General features: G+C 42.9%; 2 protein-coding genes across 2 annotated transcripts; one reads left to right on the top strand and one right to left on the bottom strand.

Moving 5' to 3' along the window:
* The first annotated feature begins 3,092 nt into the window (after window positions 1–3,092).
* LOC307262479 (ATP-dependent RNA helicase DDX39A-like) lies at window positions 3,093–9,736 on the top strand. Its single transcript, XM_080043369.1, has 10 exons — window positions 3,093–3,207; window positions 4,134–4,350; window positions 4,551–4,678; window positions 6,611–6,887; window positions 6,998–7,116; window positions 7,251–7,382; window positions 7,917–8,026; window positions 8,232–8,376; window positions 8,586–8,733; window positions 9,508–9,736. The coding sequence occupies exons 2-10, from the start codon at window positions 4,143–4,145 to the stop codon at window positions 9,522–9,524; spliced, it is 1,284 nt and encodes a 427-aa protein (XP_079899495.1). The 5' UTR covers window positions 3,093–3,207; window positions 4,134–4,142; the 3' UTR covers window positions 9,525–9,736.
* A 757-nt stretch (window positions 9,737–10,493) lies between these two features.
* LOC307263308 (CCN family member 1) lies at window positions 10,494–18,715 on the bottom strand. Its single transcript, XM_080044436.1, has 5 exons — window positions 18,607–18,715; window positions 17,075–17,288; window positions 15,609–16,052; window positions 14,477–14,655; window positions 10,494–13,040 (listed from the first exon to the last, which is right to left on the bottom strand). Exons 1-5 carry the CDS (start codon window positions 18,655–18,657, stop codon window positions 12,735–12,737), a joined length of 1,194 nt encoding a protein of 397 aa, XP_079900562.1. The 5' UTR covers window positions 18,658–18,715; the 3' UTR covers window positions 10,494–12,734.
* Between the last annotated feature and the right edge of the window lie 4,652 nt (window positions 18,716–23,367).

The following is a 23,367-nucleotide window of genomic DNA, read 5'->3' as shown; positions in this document are numbered from 1 at the left end:
ACAAATGTACAAAACAATATGCTCTGTAAACTGTTAAGATTAAGTAGAGATGCTGTGTTTGGCCTATTTGCTATTTAAAAACCCAAATTTCTGAAGACATATTGTTATTCCCGGCCGGAATGCCCAGTCAGAGAGATGAGGACACTTTCTTCACATGTTAAATGGTAATAATATAATAATATATCAATAAATAACTCTTTAACACTGAAAGCGTGGAGCAAAAGTTTGTGTTAGTTGATATCATATAACGAGTGTATAGGAAAATTACCATATGAATACCCCATATCTTCTCAAGAATAATACAAATCAGAATATATCTGTTTCCACTGATACATGTACAATTGTATTGTGTAACTGCCTGTAACCACTAGAGAATAATATATGCATTTATTTGTTTTTATTTTTTATAGTTTTTGTTGATCTGTTTGTTTCTGAACGCTTCGGTTTGGTCACTTTATTTTGAAAGTACTCACGGAATACTCACTTTTATATGCCATCCAGTTCAATCTGGAATGAACAGGTTACACTGGTTTCTAGCAGGTCAGGTTGTCTCCACACCAAAAAAACGAATACAAATAAAACTTTATTTACTGAGATTTTATAAACACCGATGTTTCTTTTGCTGTCTGCTTTAATCATATAGGCTTATGAGTTTTGCATAGATTGGTCTATATCGGGGGTCACTAACAGGCGGACCGCGGTCCGGGTCCGGACCCAGACGCCGTCCTATACGGACCCGGACCTGTAGTCAATCAATTATTTAAGTATTTAAAATTTTGACGGGGCGCTTCTATTTTGACCGGCGCAGCTTTTCTAGACTTTACGGTACTGGTTTCGCGAATCAGGAAATGCTTTCGAGTTAAGCCATCCCGCCTCCTGCTACTCAGGCAGCCAATCGAATCTGCATTCCCGGCTCAGGCTGGCTCACAGACAGAGACAGTGAGCTATCATGCGAGAGATGTCAGAGAGAAGTGCAAGAATTACGAGAATTTCAGCGAAATAAGTCAGATTAGAGTGAGAAAGACAGCGGGAGGAGAGTGAGAGACAGCTTTCTCTCTCGCTCGCCCGCTCGCTCACCGGCTCCGTGTGTCGCGAGCGAGTTAACGAGCGATCAACAGCTGAGTTTTTTCCTATTATTTACTATCTATGGTTTTTTCCCCTTTTGTAAGACTGGTGAAAACCGGTCAAGGTGCAATCATGTGGACTCTCTATTACCCTGATGTAGACCTATGTGTGAATGACACAGACATAAGATTGACATAATCACCAATCGCCAGCAGCACTGCATCTACTGCCCACAACAGCAACAGGAAAAACATTATTTAAAAAAAAAAATTGTATGTAGTTACAATTATCTACATTTTAAGTTTTACATATTCTTAGTAATGGCAGAATTTATAAATACAGGTTAATTTTTTAGCAAGATATTTGGCAGTAGCCCCCACTAACATTAGCGAAAGCTAGTGGTCATCCGTCCCTCAGTCCAGTTATCTGGCTGCTAGCAAGTTATGTTGTTTTGTTAATTTTTCTATTCATCTTAACTATATTAAATGTTGACCTTTTCTTTTATTATTTTCCCCAGAATGCACCAGAATGCTCCGATTACATTATAAAAACACAAAAAAAAATTACTGGGGGGGAAACCCCCAGACCCCCTACAGGGGTTTAGTTTCTGACATGTCACTTTTTCAGAGCTTTTCAAAATTGCAAAATAAAAATCCAGTATTAGACAAAGTGGGAGATTACTATGTTAAACAAACATAGTAGGTATAGTGAAGTTTAGAAATGATACATTGAAAATATTTCTCAAAATTATTTAATTTTTCAAAAATGAATTATATATTTTATCTTTATTTTAAGATTATTATATTTATTTTCACCATTTTATTTTTAAATGCAGCCCTTCTCTATGAAGAGATTAGTTTCAGTTGAGTCACTTAAATAATACATATATCTTCAGTATTATATATCTATAATTATTTAAAAGTGAGAATAAATATTGTTGAAATGTTTTTGAATTGTTCTTTCTATATTGATCTGACAGTCAGTTGTTAATTACATGCAGACGTTGATACAACTACTAGGCTACTTCACTATATATCACACTGAATCACAACGCAAGTTAGACATTATGATGTTCCGGACCTTTTCTTGAGGACATTTTCTCTAACTGGACCTATTTGAATTTTAGTTGAATACCCCTGGTCTATATTAATCAATTTACCGGTAGACTGTTTATTTGTTTGCTGGAGTTCTTCACTGTGACCACTAGAGGGCAGTGAACAGCCGTGATTCTGATATGCGCCAAAAGACCCCCCTTCAATAGCCTACAGTACAGCTACAAAGTAGCAGTAGTTTTGTTTACATGTTGCATTTTGTTGGATAAATAAGGCAGCCATAAAAAATCAAATGACAAAGAAATCAGAAAATACAAAAGAAAGTTCTTCTATATTTATAAAAAAAAATGTATAATTGTATTATGTTGGTATGATAGAGGAAAGGAAGAAGAAAATCAACGAATAAATAAATAAATTCAACATAATAAAAAAATACATACTGTTTATATATTAAACAACTATCCACACTAACATTGAAGGAAGGAAAGTGTAAATGTGTAAATGAATAAAAGATAAATCACACAATCAAGTCAGATAATATATGTCGCAAGTAGGCCTACATGCAGTGCTTTTTCTGGAAGTACGGCTCCCAGATTTTAAAATTAAAATATGAAATGTTTGTCCTGAAGAACTGAAGTGAAAACCTAGTATAATTGAATACTAACTGTTACAGTTTTCTTGTTACAAGTCAAATAAACTGCTGTTATCCAGAAACTCAATACATTTGCATTAGAAATTAAAACATCTTTATTCAGACTTATTACCTAATACTAAATTATTTTACAAGCACTGCATGTATTCATTCATTTTATTTTGCAAATGTATTATTAAATATGTATTTATTTTCGTTGTCCCTTGTGGGCTTCCATACAGAGAATTTCGCTTTTCTGTATCCCGCTTTTTCAAACTGCGTTGGACTGCGGCACAGGTGTCGTCCAATCAACGTCTGCTTCTGCCGGTGCTCGTCCTGATCCACCAATCGTGTCAGCGTCCTTCGGCGGAGGCGGGACTTCCGACGAATCGTATAAGCTGACTGAGGCCTCCCCATGCGGTTTGATCTGTAGTTGGACGCACAGCTAACACCGTAAAGGTAAGCACACAAATTTCGATTTGATTGTAGCAACTGGAGAGCTTTTAAAAACTTACACCGACGTCCAGGACCTCGTGTTGTCTATTTATTTACCAAAAGTGAGAAAGTAGAAATCTCTGGACTGAAATTGCTTCCTTCATTGTTTGCCTACTGACTCAGCTAGCTAGCGGGTTGTAGTTTAGCATTTGATAGCTTAGCCAACCCAGCAAACCTCTTCACATTTTATAATAAATAAAAAATGCATAGCTTATTTATTCGTCGCGTAACACATTCTTTATGATAAAGTACACTTAGTCTGTAAATATGTATCGTATAGTTAGGCAGGTCAAGTAACATTATAGCTGTTTTTGTGTAGCATGTTAGCTTGCCACGTTAGCAATGATTATGCAACACAATGGCTTTCCAGTATTGTGAGTAGCTCAAAAGCTAACCGGTTTGGGTCAATCTAAGCGTTTCTGTTGGGATTCAGGTCTACTACGCCTGAACAGATTTAGACGATATTTTGTGAGTAGAGAACACTGATTAAGGCTAGACTTGGGACTTGTATGCGTATTGTTGTTTTTTGAAAAAGTAGCTCACAGATCTCTTTCACCGGCCTCCCGGACGTTAAATGCCGCTGGGGGGGATGCACACAGCAATATTAATGTTCATTGGAGGCGTTTACAATTACATCACTGTTTACACGAAACCAAATCGACCCCTGTTTGTAAACACGGACACAATGGCACATTTTGACCTGTGCCAAGCCGTTTCCAAATGTAGGCCTCATTTCAAAACCTGGCCCAACGATCAGCAACTACAGGTGGGCTAAAGCCCGGTGTGTATCCGGCTAAAGGGGGCTGGGCTCAGCCATGATAGAAGTTTATGATCTTGCCATGAGACACACTCAGCAGAAGCTTACCTGTCTTATATTTTCTTCTTTCTAGACAGACACAATGGCTGAGAATGACGTCGATAACGAGCTGCTCGATTATGAAGAAGACGATGAGCATCAGGTAGATCCCGAGACCGCAACACCCGCGGGCAAGAAGGAGGTGAAGGGTTCCTACGTATCCATCCACAGCTCCGGCTTCAGAGACTTCCTGCTCAAACCTGAGCTGCTCCGTGCCATCATCGACTGTGGTTTTGAGCATCCGTCTGAAGGTGAGGGGCATAGTTTGGTCATCTCAACTGTTGTACGCACCTTTTTGTTGAATGTGAAAAAATGCCCCGGTCCAAGTGGGGTGGTATTCTGGAAGTTCTTAAATCACTTCAGGACAGTGCTTTTTACTATCTGGGAGCTCTGTGCAAATGGCTTGAAATACTTTCTGACACGAGTCCTTTGTTGTGTGTTTTTCTTGCAGTCCAGCACGAATGCATCCCACAAGCCATTCTGGGAATGGACATCCTGTGCCAAGCCAAGTCTGGTATGGGAAAGACGGCAGTGTTTGTGCTGGCCACGCTGCAGCAGATTGAACCCGTTGATGGACAGGTTAGTACCTTTTGCATCTCACAAAATGATATAAAAATTGTCTTATTTTTGGGGGGAAATTAATAAATGCCAGTCTCCAACACTTTAAAGAAGCAGGGTTCAACATAACTTTTTTTTCCTACTGGCCCGCCGGGCCAGTGCATCCGAGTTTTACTGGCCCCTTGTATATTTTCACTGGCCCTGCACACACTTTTTTTTCTTCATAATTTAGTGTCAATAATTATAATACCTGTATTAGAAAAATAAACCAAATCTAAAGGGAATATCTATACTGTTACAGTATAGATATTCCCTTTAGATTTGGTTATTTTTCTTTTATTTAATTATATGAAATATTGATATTGCTCATACACATAATATAAAACCAGGCAAACATATTGAATTTCAAGCCTACAACTGAAAGTATGTTGAAGGGGTCGGCCAGTATTTTAAAGTCCAATAGTTGATTGTTTTTATTCTTGAATTTGGGCAGTTTAATGAATAGTTCACCTGCAGAAGTCATGTTCATACAAAAAAAAAAAAATAAGAGATGAAGGTCTGATCATTCTTTGTGGTGTGGTAGGCTGTTTTTATTACTTTCTCTATATGCATTAGGGATGTGAATGTGTCGACCGAATGACCGGTTTTCCACTTGCGCTCAAGTTGACTTTAAAAATAGAATAGAAATCTGAAAATCAATGGGTTATGCTGTTTTTTTAATAGGAGATTTCACCGTTTATGCGAGTTCACGTCTGGACGTGAGCGCACTGCAGGAGCGTCACTTCAGCATGAAGTGTCAGCTTCACATAAGAGTCCGGTGTGGGACCATTTTTTCAAACTAGTGATAAAAAACAATGCAGTGCAAAATATGCAGCAAAGGTTAAACGCTCGTCTGAGACTATGATGTTAAATCACCTTAGAAACACACAATGCCTTTGTCCGCGCATAGCAGCGTTTCGTGCTGAATCTTCCTGCAGCACGGAACAGGCAAACGGCCCTAGTGTGAGTGCGCCCTTAAGTCGATTGACTTGTCGACTCGCAGGCGGACGGTAGGCAGCTCTGCCAACGGAGCGAGAGTGTGCCCGCTTGTTGCTCCCCCTGTCAAAACACCCACGCATCGTTTGTCCACTGGCCTTTCATTAAAAAATATATTTTATATTAGGTTTATTATATTGAGTCTTAAATAAACACTGCTTTCATTACGACTCAACGCGCATTTCAATAAACCATGATGTAGTCTACAAAAAGATACTGAACTGTGATTGGCCGTTACTGGCCCGGGCAGGACAGTGACTGGCCAATCAACTTGCCCTGCATATGATTTTACTGGCCCCGGGCCTACGGGCCATGCGTTATGTCAAACCATGAGAAGCCTCTTGTCTCAGAACTGGGGGTTGTAACCAACTTGTTAGTAAATCATAAACGTTATGAAAAATCAACGAATGAAAAGTTTTCATTCAAAGTGTTTGAGACATTTATTAATTTCACCTAAAAATAACACAAACTAGAGATGATAAAAGCTAGTGCTAAAAGCTGAGCAGCTACAGCCATTTGAAATAAACAAGCTAAAAAGAGTCTTGTCTTGTCCTTTAACGGTCTGTGCCCCACATAAAGTGCAATTATGGTCCAAATTCCCCTTTTTTTAAACAGTTAGTACATGAGAAAATAAGCCGTGTGATGGCTTCGAATTTGTTGTAAATGTTGACTTCACAACCAAAATAAGAGCATATGTATATTCAACACCTTTTGTTCACATCGCTTTCCACTGTGGTTGTTGGTTATGTCCCTCAATGCAGCAATGTTTACGTTTCAGGGAATTACAAAAGCTTGCATTATGTAGGAGCCATGTTGCATAGCGAAATGGTCTGATCTGCTGTTATTCTTACTGTATTAGAGCTCAGTAAATTAGCAGGCTGGAAAGACTCATTTTCTGTCTGTGTGTCCACTTCTCAGGTGGCTGTCTTAGTCATGTGTCACACACGAGAGCTGGCCTTCCAGATCAGCAAAGAGTACGAGCGTTTCTCCAAGTACATGCCCACAGTAAAGGCTGCCGTATTCTTTGGTGGCATGGCCATCAAGAAGGACGAAGACACCTTAAAGAAGAACTGCCCTCACATCGTCGTCGGAACGCCGGGCCGCATCCTTGCCCTCATCCGTAGCAAGACCCTCGCCCTGAAGACCGTCAAGCATTTTGTCTTGGATGAGTGTGATAAAATGTTGGAGCAGCTAGGTGTGTACTAAATGAATGTGGATGATCTCACATCACACTCTACATAAACAAGGATTACTCCGTATCATATCCGTTATAATTTGTAATCCTCTGGCCTTTTTGTGTAACAGACATGAGACGTGACGTACAAGACATCTTCAGGGCCACACCTCACGAGAAACAGGTCATGATGTTCAGTGCAACACTGAGTAAGGAGATCCGACCAGTCTGTCGCAAGTTCATGCAGGATGTAAGTAATCAATGAAGTTTTCTTACTTACGAACTTTCCGTGGAAAGTAATAATAAAAAAAATTGCCGCATGTGCATTTCACATGTTTAACTAAATGTGTCAACTTAATTCATATGCTGTCACCTCCTGTACAGCCCATGGAAGTATTTGTGGACGACGAGACCAAACTTACACTCCACGGCCTGCAGCAGTACTACTCCAAGCTGAAGGACAGCGAGAAGAACCGCAAGCTCTTCGACCTGCTCGACGTGTTGGAGTTCAACCAGGTAAAGCCATGGAGATGTTGCTAGTGTATGTCCCATGTATGTCCCAATAGGGGTTGACATGATGTTGGCTTTGATTTATAGCTACTTAAGATTTATCAAACATACAAGCAAATATTTTAAATATCCATAATTGATGACTAAATGTGACCTTAAAACCTGTTGCTTGGGTTTCCACAGAAAGTCCTAAAGCTGTAGATTGCATTGCAAAGCTCCAAGTGTTTTTCTTTTTCTGAAAAACTAATGTACCGGTGATTTAGAAAAATTTGCTGGGGTGCTGGTAGGTAGATTCTACTAATATCCAGTCTTTATGCTAAGCTAACTGGCAGACTTGAAATTGGTACCAGGCTTTCCCATCTAATCCCTTGCCAGAACATTAACCGTATTCATTTTAAAACGGCCAGGTCATTGAGATCAATTAATTAAAATCCCTAATTCAGGATCTGCGGGACTTTCATCAGAAGTCCAACTTGTGCTTAAAGTTGCTAATCCATGCTCCCCAGCAACTGAATGTCAGTGCCTCTGCTCTTCCTCTAGGTTGTGATCTTTGTCAAGTCTATCCAGCGCTGCATCGCTCTGTCCCAGCTTCTTGTGGAACAGAATTTCCCTGCCATCGCCATCCACAGGGGAATGGCTCAGGAGGAGAGGTGAGACTCACACACCTTCCTCTTACATAGCCTCTCTCATAAACATATGCTCTATTGAGCTCCGAATGCTGAGTATGTTTATGGAGCCTGGGGCCTCTCCAGTAAACTCAACACATCATTGCCTTCAAAGAGGGGGTTACAGTCCTGTAATGCACGTAGCAGCTGTGTTGATGAGCCCCTGTCCTCCCTCCCTGTTACCCCACAGGCTGTCTCGCTATCAGCAATTCAAGGACTTCCAAAGGCGGATCCTGGTGGCCACTAATCTCTTTGGCCGTGGCATGGACATCGAGCGGGTCAACATTGTCTTCAACTACGACATGCCAGAAGATTCTGACACCTATTTGCACAGGGTGAGAACTGCAGAGGGGGAAATATGTACACCTGTTTTTTTTTCACCCCATATGTTTGGTCTTTGTAGCGTCTTTGCGACATTCTGGGAATACCTGCGCAGGGTGCTCTAACTCTGGAATGTTCTGTTAGATTCTTATTGGTTACATATAATGTTTTTGGTACACATGTTTGGCACTTAGCTCACTGGTTTCTGCTCTGCTCCCGTCAGGTGGCCCGTGCTGGTAGGTTTGGAACCAAAGGCCTGGCTATAACCTTTGTGTCTGACGAGACCGACGCCAAGATCCTCAACGACGTGCAGGACCGCTTTGAGGTCAACGTGGCCGAGCTGCCAGATGAGATTGACATCTCCTCTTACAGTAAGTCTTTCCATTTCTGATCACCTTCTGTGATGCCTGAAGGCCTGAGCAAAGTTTGTTCTGATAGGTTGGACTCGGGGTCTGTACAGAGTCCGTAATGTTTGGAAAAAGCTTAATTTTTAAATATTGTGTTTTCAAGGTTTGACATGTGCTTGAAATCCGAACACATTACTGGAAAATGCTGACATTTTCTCAAATTATAGACCACACTGACTTATGGACAAATATTTATTCATGACAAATATTTGAATCATTTCTTTAAAGCTTCCACATTTTGTGACCCTAAGACTTGAAATCAGTTCCAGGAATTATTATAACCATTGGATTTTTAGTACTTCTATTTTAAATTTAATATTTGTGAAAACTCCATGTGTTTTTCCTCAATAGCTTTATTAGGTGACAGTCAATATACATTTTACTTCCATTCTACTGCATAAAATGTTACTCTCAAAAAGTTATATGAACCCTGTGACTTGTTTGAACGATTATACGTTGATTAATGGGTTTACTATCATTCCTTGTTCTGTGTTTTACTGAGCTGTTTAATCCAGAGAGATCTTGTCAGCTGCACAGATAATCAGTGGGTGTAATAAAACTTTAGTGACAGCCCGGCAATCAGAGACAGCAGTTGGCGCTGCCATGTCACTCATCAATGGAAACTGCCTTCACATGTTTAACCTGTTGGTGAAAAGTTGGTATGCTCAGCTGTTGCTCACCACGCCGATCCTTCCACACGCTCACCTCCTGTCTGTCCCACTCTGTCCCTCCCTTTAGTCGAGCAGTCCAGATGAGTCCTCCAGCCAAGCAGAAGTCTCTTCTACGTGGGTGTCGAATTTGGAAATAGACGTACTTCACTGTCCATTTGAAAGCTCTGCTCTGTTCCCTATGTTCACCACACATTTATTTTTATTGTCAGTTTTTTGGGGCGGGGGTACGGTTGGTTTTAATTTGTCTTTTACTGTTTGTTTTTTGCTTATTGAAAATTAAAACTTTTTATAAAATGCCAATTTTACTATTGTGGTCTCTTGTGAGGCTATTCTAGTCTCTATCCCATTTTCATTGATTCCAATCTCAAGCAGAGCTTCAGGGAAACATTTGGAGAGGTAGTTCTGAGGAACATGTTTTTTAGCCCTTTTTAAATGTTCACATTAGTTTGTATAGGACATTTTGTGATTCATATTATTTTTGCCCCTACTGCACTTAACAGTCCTGCAGTGATTGTTAAGTGAAACTTACGTATGTTGGGATTTATGGCAGCTCTCGAATTACCAATTGAATGCCTCTAGTAACAAAAAAAAGTGGAGTCGTAGTGGAGAATTTGCTCTTTTTAGGATGTCATTAGCATGTATGTTTAAGAAGAAAATGATGCCTAATAAATATTTTCCCCTTTCCGTTCTTAAATATTTGACTATCTCAATGTCATGTTGTATGTGCCTGTTAAACAAAGTAAACTGAGGATTTAGGAAAGATCAATGATTGTTTCACTGCAAGCAGCCAGATTAGCTCAGCAATTGAAATTGGTATGACATTTTTTGCAGACATTTGTTCCCCAGAGGGCTAAGCATGGTGACTTCGGGCGTTGAATTTGCGCTTCAATCTGTACGCATTTTTAAAACATTTGTTTGACCAAGGACCTGAAAAATAATGACCTTCCTATCGGCCTCTGCTGTCATTTGTTTAGTACTAATTAGCAAATGTCAGCATTCATTCAAGGCTAAACTATAAGTAAATGACCACTTTGGGAAATGTTCAACACCAAGTGAAGGAGTGAAAATGTCTTTATTGAAAAATACAAAATGTGAAATTGATTTAAGCTTCTTTGAGAACTTTAAAAAAAAATATCTTAAAAAGCATGACTGATTACAGATGGCATTAATGTTCACTAGAAGACATACAATTATCATGCTTTCAAATTGGCATTTATGCTTGTAAGATCTGAATCCTGCAGCTTTCAGTGCTAAACCATACATGGACTTCGTAGTATAACTTGAAGGATTGGCCCTTTATACAGCAGATTGAACATTGAAGGTAACGATGCATCTGTACATAGCTGCTCTAGTGTCCTGTAACAAACCTAAACAAACGGTACCAAAACCACTGCATCTACATTGGCAAATAGCAATGGCAACTTTGTGAAAAATTGCCAAAACATTAGTTTTGGTCATCCGTTAAGTCTAAAACCCTCTAACAAGGTTTGTAAGGCTCTGAACTAGGAAAAGCCTACTGTTGCCACAAGATGGTAGAAAATGCAAACATTTCCCAGTTTTAACAGAAAACTGAAGGGAAAAAAAGTCAAAGCCACTATTTTATGGTACGAAAAACATCTGTGAAATACTAAAATGGTGCTTCATTGAATTTCACATCACCCATGTAATATGTGTATTCAGTAAAGATAAAACGACCTCTATATTACCTGGCATGAGATGAAAGCTTATGAATCAAGGTGGTTGTAAGGTGCATGAACTTATACCCAAATCTGTCTCAAAATGCTTGGGTTTGTCAGTCATTAAATTATTTTGGCAACAAATGTCCCCAGAAATAGGTTCTTAATGACCTCTGGTAGCCCTGGCCCTGTCCTCTGCGGGGCCGGGGCCAAAGAGCAACCCCTCTGCCCCCCACATGACGGTGATGTCAACCAACAACACAGCCTTCAAGAACTGTTTCCCAGAAACGACGCTGCCTAAACATGAAGAAGCATGAGTTATTGTCTTTTTTCAGCGAGCATTCTGTGACATTCTGCACGATTAAAGGGCCACATTGGGCACCAGAGCGGTTCCACCCGCTCCTCACAAATTACATGTTTACATCAGTACTCGCAATTTTCAAATTTTATTTTTATAGCCAACGAGAGAGCTTTTTTTCCCCCTCACTGCCCCACAGAGTCAAGATTGTAATTTGCACTGAATTAGGCGGTCGCCTCCTCGGCGCCAGAATCCCAGGCTTGTTCTTCTGGTGCTTGCTAAATGTCTCGGTTTCTTGCGAAGGCAAGGGGACAAGTCCAGCTGTGTAAACAACCTTTGACATATTCCCCACTAATCCGTACCAAGCCTCAACCCGTCAGCTTCTGCCCTTGTCTTTTTCTCGTGCATACCTCCTCTTCTTCGGTTTCCTTCATCGTCCATCATTAGATATGGCTTTCTGACTGATGCGACCCATAGGTCAAGCCCCAGATCAACGGGAGTCCATGTCCCTCTCTCATTGCTGTCAGATCTCAGCTTTTTTTGTCCTCCTCAGATCTGTCTTCAACAGTGCTGAGGCTCCAAACATAGCAGCACCGTGGCCACTGTGTCACCATGTCTGTCTCAATAAATACCAGTGAATAAATACCATGAAAAGACACAAGCTGTCCTCCTTTCGGGACGTCTGAGATGCTCCTCCATCCTCTGCCGTCACGATCACAGTCTTTGCTGTCAAGTCTTCTCCATGAGTCTTCATTTGGTTTATCAATACTGAGTTATCAGGGTGTACAGATATATAATTCCAGCTGGTTTCATATTTGGCTCCAAGCAAGGTCAGATCAGTTTTCATTGGCTGGTCAGACCTGGTGCTCACCAACTGTGATGTGAATCCACACTATCAATGAAAGAAACACATATCTTGCTCCAAATTTCCCCCAAAAAAGTCTCAAGTGTTCGGGGGACTTTTGGTGCATTGAAGCAACACAGTGCCTGGTTGCAGCTGTGTTTTCCACAAAGACTGTCACATTCTGTAGAAGTGTGGCCCAGCTAAAAATAACTTTCTATCTACACTAAAGCAGGTACTGGTCACTTTGCTCTTTCAAAGTTGGAGATGCGCTAATCCCATCCATTCTTCTTCTCCCCATTCCCCCCCCCCCCAAATAATCTTCCAGAAAAGATGTTTTTACGTGTGCACCTCACTCATGTCTACTCATAGATACACTAAGGACAGCTATTCTATAAAAGGGATCACTATGGGGGAGTTAATGTTTTGTTTTGGGTTTTTTTTGTCAGGGAATGTAGGTTGAGGGGGGGATGATGCCACTAGTCGATGAACTTGTGCATGTCTCCGTAGAGCCATCGCTGTGGAGGCATAGCCGCCTCGTTGAGGTGGTTGCACTCGTCGTTGCACTTGCAGGACTGAATGAACATCACGGAGCGGTTGAAGCGTTCCCTATCAGGACAGGCGAAGGAAACGCTGGCAGTACGCGTACGGCGGGGTGAGCAGCACCGGCCATCCCTACACACACCGCAGTAGTTGGGCCTGTACAGGCGAGTGCTCCTGCAGCCAGCATAGGACAGGCGGTGCGGCTCCGGGGCCTTGTGGGTACGTGAGCACTTCCTTCCTTTCTGTGGAGGAAAAATTAAGAGGGAGTGAATTTGGTTTTCCAGGTAACAGGAGTTTACCTGGACTTAAGAGTCTACAGTTGAGCTAGCATGTCGTTCTAATGCACAGTGGTTCTTTGAGATTAATCTGAGAAGGCCTACCTAGAAACCCTCAAAGCAATATAGCCACCCAGAGAACTTCTGGGCCTCAAACTCTGAAATCCGCGGTGAACCAATCAATATGCTGATTCATTATGACCTTTGACCGCAGGATGATAAGCCAACCCATAAAGTGAAAGTATGATTAGCCGTGCGCAATTGGTGGGCCAGAGAATCTCAACACATCACATTCCGGCATCCAAAACCTACCGGTACTCTTATTGCCTGGACATATCTGCTGGCTCTGCCTAGCAGTCCAGGTTTTTGTCGGGCTTCACTCCAGACTACTTTGAGATACATTATAATGGCAGCTAGCATGGCTAACAAACTATTCTTTGGAGCTGCTTTGAGGCTACACCTTCTGCAGAAACGTAGAGCATTCTGAAAACTGCCTTCCAGTGAAAGCTTTGTAGTATCACAGTGCCATTTGCTCGGATTGAGCGCTGCCATACCACACAGCAAAAATGAAATAACTCATTACAGAAACTCTGAGACAGGAAAAACAAAGCTAATCCAGTTAAGTACAGAGACAAGGAGGAAGGGGGGGATAAAGGTCAGAACAACAGATGGGTGCCAGGGAGAGGGACATGCCAACGATAGTTAAGGATTGACACTGACACAAATTAACACCCACGGCAGCTCTGCAAACACTGGGAGAGTGCAGAGAAACAGGTGCGTAACAGGCCATCAGTCTCATGAGTGGCTCACGGCAGGAGGGGTGTTGTGCACCAATTGTGATGGGGCAACACAGTGGGCGAATAGAGTGCTCTTTAAAACACCCAGCAAAGAGCCACTGAGTGCAGCTGACGGCCACAGTGTCGCAGGTTCAACATGGGACAGCTCCAAACCAATCACCCAACAGAGGCAAACCACAGGAGAGCCTTTCATTTGTCACGTCCCATAAAAGTTGTGGTATTTAATGCCTGTGTAAAACTACATTTTGCTCAATTTCTCAAGTATAGTTGCAGTGATTTAAGCTATTTGAAATGAACTTGCCTGACTATTTCTTGGCTAGAAGCAACTCTGAAATGTGCTCTAAATCAGCTCTGTCGTCTTCCTGCGTCATCGCACATGGCAACAGAACCGTGAATAGACAGAATGGACCAAGATGGGCTATCGGCTACAGAGGGATTCAGTGGCGGGGGGCTGCTTACATGCCACGATATTAATACCAATCTGACCCCTTGACAGCAATCCTTTCCTGAATCTATTTGGACCGGATGGTTGTGGACCATTAGAGAAAGAAGCGCAATCTCCATCCCTTTATGAGAATCCTAAAAAACACTGAACACATTCCTCACCTTGACAGGGATAGACATGGAGCTGCAGGGCCGGACGTTGCACAGACGCGTCTCCTTGATCAGTTTACAGCGGGCATTGTCGTTGGTAACACGAGAGGAGACGCCCATCCCGCAGCTCCGAGAACACTGGGACCAGGAAGTGGTCTGAACCGCACACTGATCTCCAACCTGCCTCCAGGCTAGGAGAGACAAGAGAGAGAGAGAGAGGACGTGTGAGTCTTTGGGGGGGGGGGGGGGGGGACTACAACAATGGACAATCCAAAATATGGAGAGTCAAGGGAATAGGAGCAAGATCAGCAAAAGCAGAACTGAGGGGGGAGGAGGGAAGGTAGCCTGGTGAGATCAGCCCAATCTGGCAAGCTTCACATGAATTACTCTCCCGTAGATCAGTCGGGACTTTCTCCATTCTGTGTGGGAAGGAGCATCAGCGCCCGTGTTCAGACCTAACGTTTGTCAGTTAGTGGAAGACAGTCCCTGATTGGTTCAAGTCATCAATCTAGCCAGCTGAAACCAGACGGCAACGACTAATTGAACAAATCAGGATGGAAAGTGGGGAGGGCCCAGTCTGACTGGAGGCTACATTGACGACAACATGAACCAATCAGGGGATGCCTTTCGCGAACGGACAAACCATAGGTCTGAAGGTGGGTCATTTCTTGACAGGACTCCTTCCCACACAGATTGGAGAAAGTCTAGACTGATCTCCGGGAGAGAAACTAATGTGAAACTCACAAGATCTGGCTGGTCTCACCAGACTGTGGGAAATGGCCGATGGAAGAGAGAGAGAGGGAGAGGTCCAGAGATGCAAAGCACACTAGCCTCATTCACTGAACAGGCAACACTGACGCATAGAGAGGGTGATTACAGAGAGGGGAAAGCTGGGTGACAGAGGTATGTGCTGTGTGAGAGCAGTGTGAGAGAGAGAGCACCTCTGGTGTGCAAGGAGCCAGTGGAAAACAAGCCTCACATAAATGCTGACACACACACACATACGCAGATGCAGAGAGGAAAGGCTCACAGTAAGGCCGTTTGTGCGTCAGGAGGCTAAAATGGCCAAAGCATAAACATGATGCTTTACTGCGCAGGGGAAACAGACGGGACTCTGAAGCGACACGGCGGCGCCCTCTCTTACCCGCCAGGTGCTTGTTTCCACGTGGCTTGTTGTCCCACTTGCGCCCTACCTCCACCAGCTCGTTGCCCATGGTGTCCTTCTGCTTCTTGGGTTTGTAGGGGTACAGCTTCCGGTAGGGTTTCGGGTAAGGCTTGGGGTAGAGGTAGGCCGGATAGGGAATGAAGGGGTATGGCTGGTAAACCGGAGGCTGGGGTCGACGGAGCACTGGCGGCACAACGGTGGTTCCCTTGTGGCAGTCGATGCTGAGGCAGCACTGGCCCCGAACCTTCACCAGCTTGGGGGCGGGACAGGAAGGGGACGCCAGGGGCACGTGGCTGGGGCAAAGGGGCACACAACCCACCGCCCCGTCGATACAGGTGCACTGATGCTTGCAGCCGGCGCTGAAGTTTTCACCGTTCTGATAAATCCGGCCGTTGTATTCGCACGAGCGGCCCTCTGCCTTGGCTGAGGGACAGGAAGTAGAAAGAAAATTTGGTCAAAATACTTTTGAAAGACAAAAACGTGTTAAAGCTATAGTGTGTAACTTCTGTCGCCCCCATGAGTAATTCTGAGTAAAGAGAACAACACTGTCGGCGGATTCTACATGAGGTATGCCTTCTGTGATTGGGCGTGGATTTTATACCTTCTGCTGTACGTCCACGTTATTTCTTAGCAGTAAAATCAACAACTGGGATTGAAATTGGGATTGGGATTTTTCTGAGCTCCTGCACCAGTGTCGGGGGCGACACTAGTTTGTAAACGTTGCCAAACTGAGAAATACAGAGAGAGTTTATGGAGCAGACGGGCTTAATCAACTCTGTCAACTCATTTGGCAATGGCTTAAATGTAACCGATACTCATTTAGATGAAAAAGTTACTCACTATAGCGTAACTTGACGGGAAGAGAAAAACAAACAGTTGGAAGCAAATATGTAAATTTGCACTTTCAATATGCGTGGAAGGTCGGTAAGAAGAGCGGGAGAGAGACACACTATCTCCAGATTTATGAAGCAAGCACTATTCTTAGACCCAAGAGGAATTTGACTTGTTTACAATGTCCTTCCCCACCGGGTCCCTCAGCGGGACTCCCCACACAACACCCCGGATACCCCCCTTTATATAGAAACATTCCCATATAAACACACATATAAAAATACCACTGTGCGTGTTTGTGCGTCTCATGGAACTGTTTGCGTACACACTGAACTACTTATATAAATCCTGGAGTTGGCCGGCTTTCAGTCGCAGCTCATGAAGGTGCTCTGTTTTCAAAATCGTGGCAAGGGCTTCAAAACCCTGAAGCCCCTATCAAAGAGAAACTCCAGCCTGCTTGGCTCAGAAGCCAGATTCCCCACCCTGAAGTTACACATTCCCTCACTCAACCCCGAGCTAAACCCCAAACTCTGTGCCCCAAAGGCTGCACCAATACGTCCCCCCCACCCCACCCCTCCCTTCCTGCCCTCTTGCCACCTCCTTCCTCTACGTACCCCTGCAGATGCCATGGGTACGGCCCACATCGTTGCCGTAGTTGCACTCCAGGCCTTTGTGGTGGTCACAGGGCCGTCCTTCGTGGCAGTCCTGGTTGAGTTGAGAGGCGCACACCTTGCAGCAGCCGCAGCCGTCCGGGACCGAGCTGACCCCGGGGGGGCAGGACGGAGGCCCTGCTGGACACTCGCACACCACAGGACAGCCAGCCGTCACCTGCAGGAGGGGACATAGTGTGCACTTTGCTTAACCTGAATAATGTCAAAACTACTTCCATTTTCCATAGGAGTAGGACCAACACTGGAAGCAAGCAGGACAAAAGTTTGACTCTTGTTACACAGATCACAGACATTTTTCAAAGTGTGTGAGGCTTAAACATTTGCTGAATACCCAGCACTGTCCCAAGCGGCCACACAGGGATATCTGTGACCCTCTGTCGCCTTCCGCTTGGCATTCGCTGGGCGGGCGGGGATGAAAGGCTCTGACCCAAAATCCCCCCCTGCCCAACATCCCTGCTTCTACATCTTGTCCCCCCACCCCCGTCCCCTAAACACACACACACACACACACACCAGAGCAACTCCAACATCAGCCCAGATACTGAGATCACAGAGAGCTGGCAGTCTGACTGTCCCTAATCAGATAACCTGAATGGTTCCTTTCCTGACTCTGCCACCATCAGCTCACTCTGTGGGATTCGGGGGCATGACGAGGGTCGGATATAACATTACAAAATGAATGCGGTGACAATACCTTTCCATTTTTAGTATTATCAAGTTCTTTCATATTTACCTCAAGTGTATTTTTACCTCCATTTGTATGTTGGATAATATTACTGTAGAGTCATTTTGGACTTATAAAAAGATTGAAGCTTAGGAGGTAGAAAAAGGCTGAATTGGAATAAGTATTACCTGAGCTTCTTGTACTTTACTTGAGTACATTTCAGCAGTAAATATTGTACTTTCTTACTTCACCTATCTTATGTGACATAAGTATTTCGATTTTACATAGGCTACAAACATATTAAGATTTCATGTAACATGATGCATTGTTACAGATACAACTATCAACATTGTGATAGGTACATTTTGAACAACAACAGTAAATTGCTAATTAAACATTAATGCATCAGCAATCCAATATTATAGTATAACCATATAGTATAGTATTAGGTAAAGTTCAAGGACCTCGTGTGGTCCCTGTACCTTATTTTGGAAACCAGCAAACCTTACCACAGCTCTCAGAAGCATTAACACTGGATCGTGGAGAGAGGAGATATCAAGTGTATAGTAGTAACGTTATTAATCCCTTGTGTGCGGAGCTGGCTATACTCTGTATGGGGTAAGCTATAGTATTTCATTAGGCCATTGTTTTGGCATGCAATATGCTGCAAGAACGGAAGGAGATGTTGGAAGATTAAGCTGTAACCTAATTGAACAGGACGGCTGCGGCTCAAATCCGCCGTTTGTTACAGCAGAGTAGAGGCACGTGAGTCTCAGTGTTTACAAGAAGCAGAGGGAAAAAGTAAACTTACCAAGGCGACGGTCAATGCTTGTAAGACAGCGAATAATAGCAGTAGACCCATGCTGTAGAATAAGATGAGACGTTATGAAAAAAAAAAAACAATGCCAAAAAAAAAACGCAGCCACTTAGGCTATGTCACAGGCAAATAAATCCTCCACAGGCTCAGAAACAATAGCTTTTGTCCACAAAGATTAAATCCGACATGCGCGCTGCTCCTCGAGTGTCCCCATCACCTGTTGTACACTTTCATCGATCAAAGTTTGAGACTTGTTTTTATATGAGCCCCGTGCATTTTATGGCAGCCACGCCCACCCTTGAACTCTTTTAACCAATTAGGAGGGAGGGGGCGGGGTTTACTGTTCCAAAAAGGAGAGCGGAGGTCTGCGGCGGGGGGCGTGTCTAAGTATGAATGCACTCATTCATAAAAATTCTGAATTACTACATTCCAAAGAGGACCTGGCTCCTGGGTGTTTATTTATTTATGTTTGAGCGAAAATAATATTTTCGATGCTTTAAAGTCCTTTTCACACGCATACCTCTGTCCGGCTGCTGCTTTTGTGAAAAGTAAAATAAATATGCTCAGCTGCTGGTCTGTGCTACATTGATACTGGGGAAAAGCCATGGAAAACAGCTAGGAATCCCCCCCCCCCCACACACACACACACACACACACCACACACACACACACTTTATAAAAATACTTTTAGACAAGAGCTGGAAAAATAAAGTACATGTACAGGGGGAGTAGGCTACATGTAAAGTGTGTTCGTCGGAGATGGGCACAACTAGGCCCACAGTACATGATTGAATGATAGCGATGTGATGAAATGATTATGATAATCTCCTGTGCAATTCATCACTCTCTTTCCCTCCCACCATATCCTGTCTTTAGCCCCCACATCCCTGTTACCTACTCAAAGGTTCCCAGGCACACACAACACACCCACACCCACCCAGACACACACACACACACACGCACACACACACACAAACTAGTAACAGCTACTACATGTGTAAACATGCTAGAATTAAGTTCAGTTGCTTTAAGGTTTTCATTGCAGAGCGGAGGTGAGGGCCGTCTGGATAATCTTCCCGTCATCCCTGCAGACACGCACTCAGGAAACCAGCCATCTGCAGTACCTGAGCGGATGGCTCACAACATAAACACTGATACTCTGTGTGAGACGTTTACATGATTATTCCTGCACATCGACGCACCCTTAAACACAAAAACGATGCATTAAACGTTTTACCGGGGACACAGGCATGCGCTGTGGGATGCTTGTTGAAATTCACTGAGAGGGATTGTGGGTGGCTAAATTGTTGTGTTCCCTTAGAATTGGCCTAAATGTAACCCTGCACTTCACATAATGGTCACAGAGGGGGATGCAAGTCAGTATGGCTTTTGCTCAACAAATACACACTACACTTGTATAAACCTTTTTCAAGCATATTCACATTTGCATATTGGCAATTCAATCCATAAGCACTTAAAACCAACATAAAAAAAACGCAAAAACACATCCAGCTCTTATTTGGATTACCATACCACTACATTCAAGTGGCAGACCAAGGCAACCACTTTGTCTGAAAAACAAACACCAGAAGGCACTGACTGTTCTGACAGCACTAACAGAATCCTCAGGGACCTGACTGTTACACAATAAATACAAACTGTTTTTTTGACTAGTTTTTCCAGTTGCACTTTCCAATTGTTGTTTTATACAAGGAGAAGCAGAACAAAATATAGTTATGTTGTCCATATTGATGTTACCATTATTGTGTGATTTCAAACAAAATATCCAGTTGTGCAAAATCAGCATGGCAACGTGTTCACAGTGACAATGACAATAAAAAATTCCAACCTGCTTATGTTGCTAAAGGAAAGGTTTTTATTTTATTTTATTCAAACCAATTACTTAAAATGTCGGCTAATGGGGCTTCCATATTTGCCCTAAGGTCATACAAGAGGCAATTCAACGGCTCAACAATGCACCCTGATGGTGATTGTGTCATCTAATTCAGCATAAACAAATTCACCCCAATATCAATTCTTGACGATCTCAGCACGCACAGGACTCCCAAGCCCCAGTTGGGCCCCACGTATGTTCACATGGAGAAGGTGCCCTTTTTTCAGTTTTTTGCCCTTGACCCTTTGAGTCTGTGCATGCCACTGAATTTTCCAGAGACATATAAACACAAGCACAGACACACACACATGCTCACTCACACACACACACACACACACACACACACACACACACACACACAAGCACACAGATGCGAACACAGAGAGAAAATGAAGCATTCACCAAACTTCCATCCTCTTCCCACACAATCCATCTCTCTCTGTCAGCACGCGGAGGTGATGTAACAGGCCCATGTAAACAAGCCCAACACGCAGAAGGAGAGAGAGAGAGAAGGAAAAAATCAATAGAAGAAAAATCCAACTGGATTCTCTGAAGCTTGTGTGTGTGTGTGTGTGTGTGTGTGTGTGTGTGTGTGTGTGTGTGTGTGTCTCCAACCCTCACAACACACACCCATGGCCAGAAAGAAATATGTTTTTGTTGTATAATTTGTATTCATATTGAAGTTCCAGTGACTCATCACAGAATGTGTCCTTTCCACTTTGGTCTGAGTGGCTTCCATACTCAGACATAACAAACAAACGTGCACAGCTTCCAACATTGGAGGCATTCATGAGCTCTTGGGGATACTGGACGCTGCATGGGAACTTGCCCTGCACTTTGACCTAATATTACCGTCAATGTCTGCTTTGAAAGTTCACTGGAAAACCTCACTTAAAGTAGTCAAAGGAATGGTTAATGGAGGGAGATGGTGAAAGAGGCTAGCAGTGGCAGGTGAGAAACGGATCAAACCTTCCAAAACAAGTCACGGGGGGGGGGGGGGTAAAAAGACAGACAGGCAGGCTGGAGAGATGAGGCACATGCATGGAGCATTGAAATCCTTAGGCGCCGAAAAAGTAGATGGTAGGTTGAGGTCAGCGGAACAAAAGCGTTTCACGTCTGATCCCTTGGAGAACTACGCAGCGAAGAAAGAAGAAAAGTAGCGGTTTGACCAAGAGGAGCGCTTTGTGTGACGGTGAGGGAAGTGGATGTGGAAGACAGGTGTTGAGTGTTTGCTCAGGAGGAGAGCTGCTGCTACAGCTGCTGAGTGATCCTCGTCTCACTCTTCACTTGGTACGGGCTACACACAAGCACACACACACACACACACACACACACTCACAAGCAGGTTGTATTTTCCTTCAGGATTTAAACAATTACCTGGTAAAAGTTTACATTATTTTCCCACACAAAAAAAGTATACATCTTTAAAGGTATAGTGTATATTAAAGATGTGTTTTAGACAAAAACTGTGTTTTAAACAAGTGGTGAAAGTTGTAGATTGCAACCCTCGTTATCTACCCCTCCCTTTCGGGAGGTGTTTTTATAAATAATACAAAAGGGTTAGAATTGTATTTTTTCTTATTCTAAATCTTAAGGAAGGGCTGAGGGTCTCTTATTCTGTATTTGTCATCAAATTAAATGATTACCTATCTAAATGAATAATAATCTATTGAATTTCTTCCTTTGCAATATAATAGATACATAAGGAGTTATGTGGCATTGATTGGCCTGTTTCGTAGAAGTGAATTTTGCCATTTGTTTAGGACAATAGTGCTGTCTAATTAAAGGTGCTCTGAGGCACTTTCAGTTTGTGTTAATTCCCTCTTTGGACAAAAGCGGTAGTGTTTTTACTACGCCAGCTGTTGTTCCTGGGTGAGCGTACCAATGACAAAGGCATAAATAAAAACTATATAAAAATAGCATTATTTGCACTGATATCATTTGACATGTTTTGGGGAGTAGCATGCAACAATAATAGCCCTGAATAGGCTTCTTGCTTTTTTACGTAATAAAATATAATTTTCAGCCCCCTAACAATATCCTACAGGTTTGGAGAAGTGATTTGCAATAGAACCTGACCGAAAGGCCAAACTCAAACAGGGAATAGCCATTCAAAACTATTGATTTACACTATAAATGTATAAGTAGAGAATGTGCTATTTGTGTTGCTTTTTCATACCCTAACATTACAGATATATGGATTACATACTGTATGTCTGTAATGTTTGGGTTGTTTTGCAAAGGGAGTGCCATTCAAATGAGAGGATCCATGACGATTTTTTTTGTTGGGAGGAGGTTTCTTGATTTGATCCCTCAAACTGACTTCAGAATGTTTATCCTGGGTGAGCCTAAGTGAGCTCAAGAGGTAGAAAATCTAAAGTTGCCTGTTATACTCAAAATTATGTATGGACTGTTCATGGGATGAGTAAATGTGTCACTCTGTTACCCATATCAAACCACATATATTATTGCCATTAGTATTCTTTTATTATGTCGTATGTTTGTAAATGTGTGTGTGTGTGTGTGTGTGTGTGTGTGTGTGTGTGTGTGTGTGTGTGTGTGTGTGTGTGTGTGTGTGTGTGTGTGTGTGTGTGTGTGTGTGTGTGTGTGTGTGTGTGTGTGTGTGTGTGTGTGTGCGCGTGTGTGTGTGTGTGTGTGTGTGTGTGTGTGTGTGTGTGTGCGTGTGCAGCATGGGTAGATATAACGTGACCGAAAATAAAAGACGCAGAGTGTGCCGCCTGTTCCCAACCAGAAGAAAGGGGAAAGAAAAACAAGCAAAAGGGAGAGGTTCACTGAGTGCCAGTAAGAAAGGATGAGAGGAGGGGGGCAAGAATTTAAGTCCCAAAGTTATTTTTAAACCT

Source organism: Ammodytes marinus (assembly GCF_949987685.1).
Source record: "Ammodytes marinus genome assembly, chromosome: 16".
NCBI classification, from domain to species: Eukaryota; Metazoa; Chordata; class Actinopteri; order Uranoscopiformes; family Ammodytidae; genus Ammodytes; species Ammodytes marinus.
The sequence above is the reverse complement of the archived record's forward strand: the minus strand, read 5'-3'. Positions and strand labels throughout refer to the sequence as shown.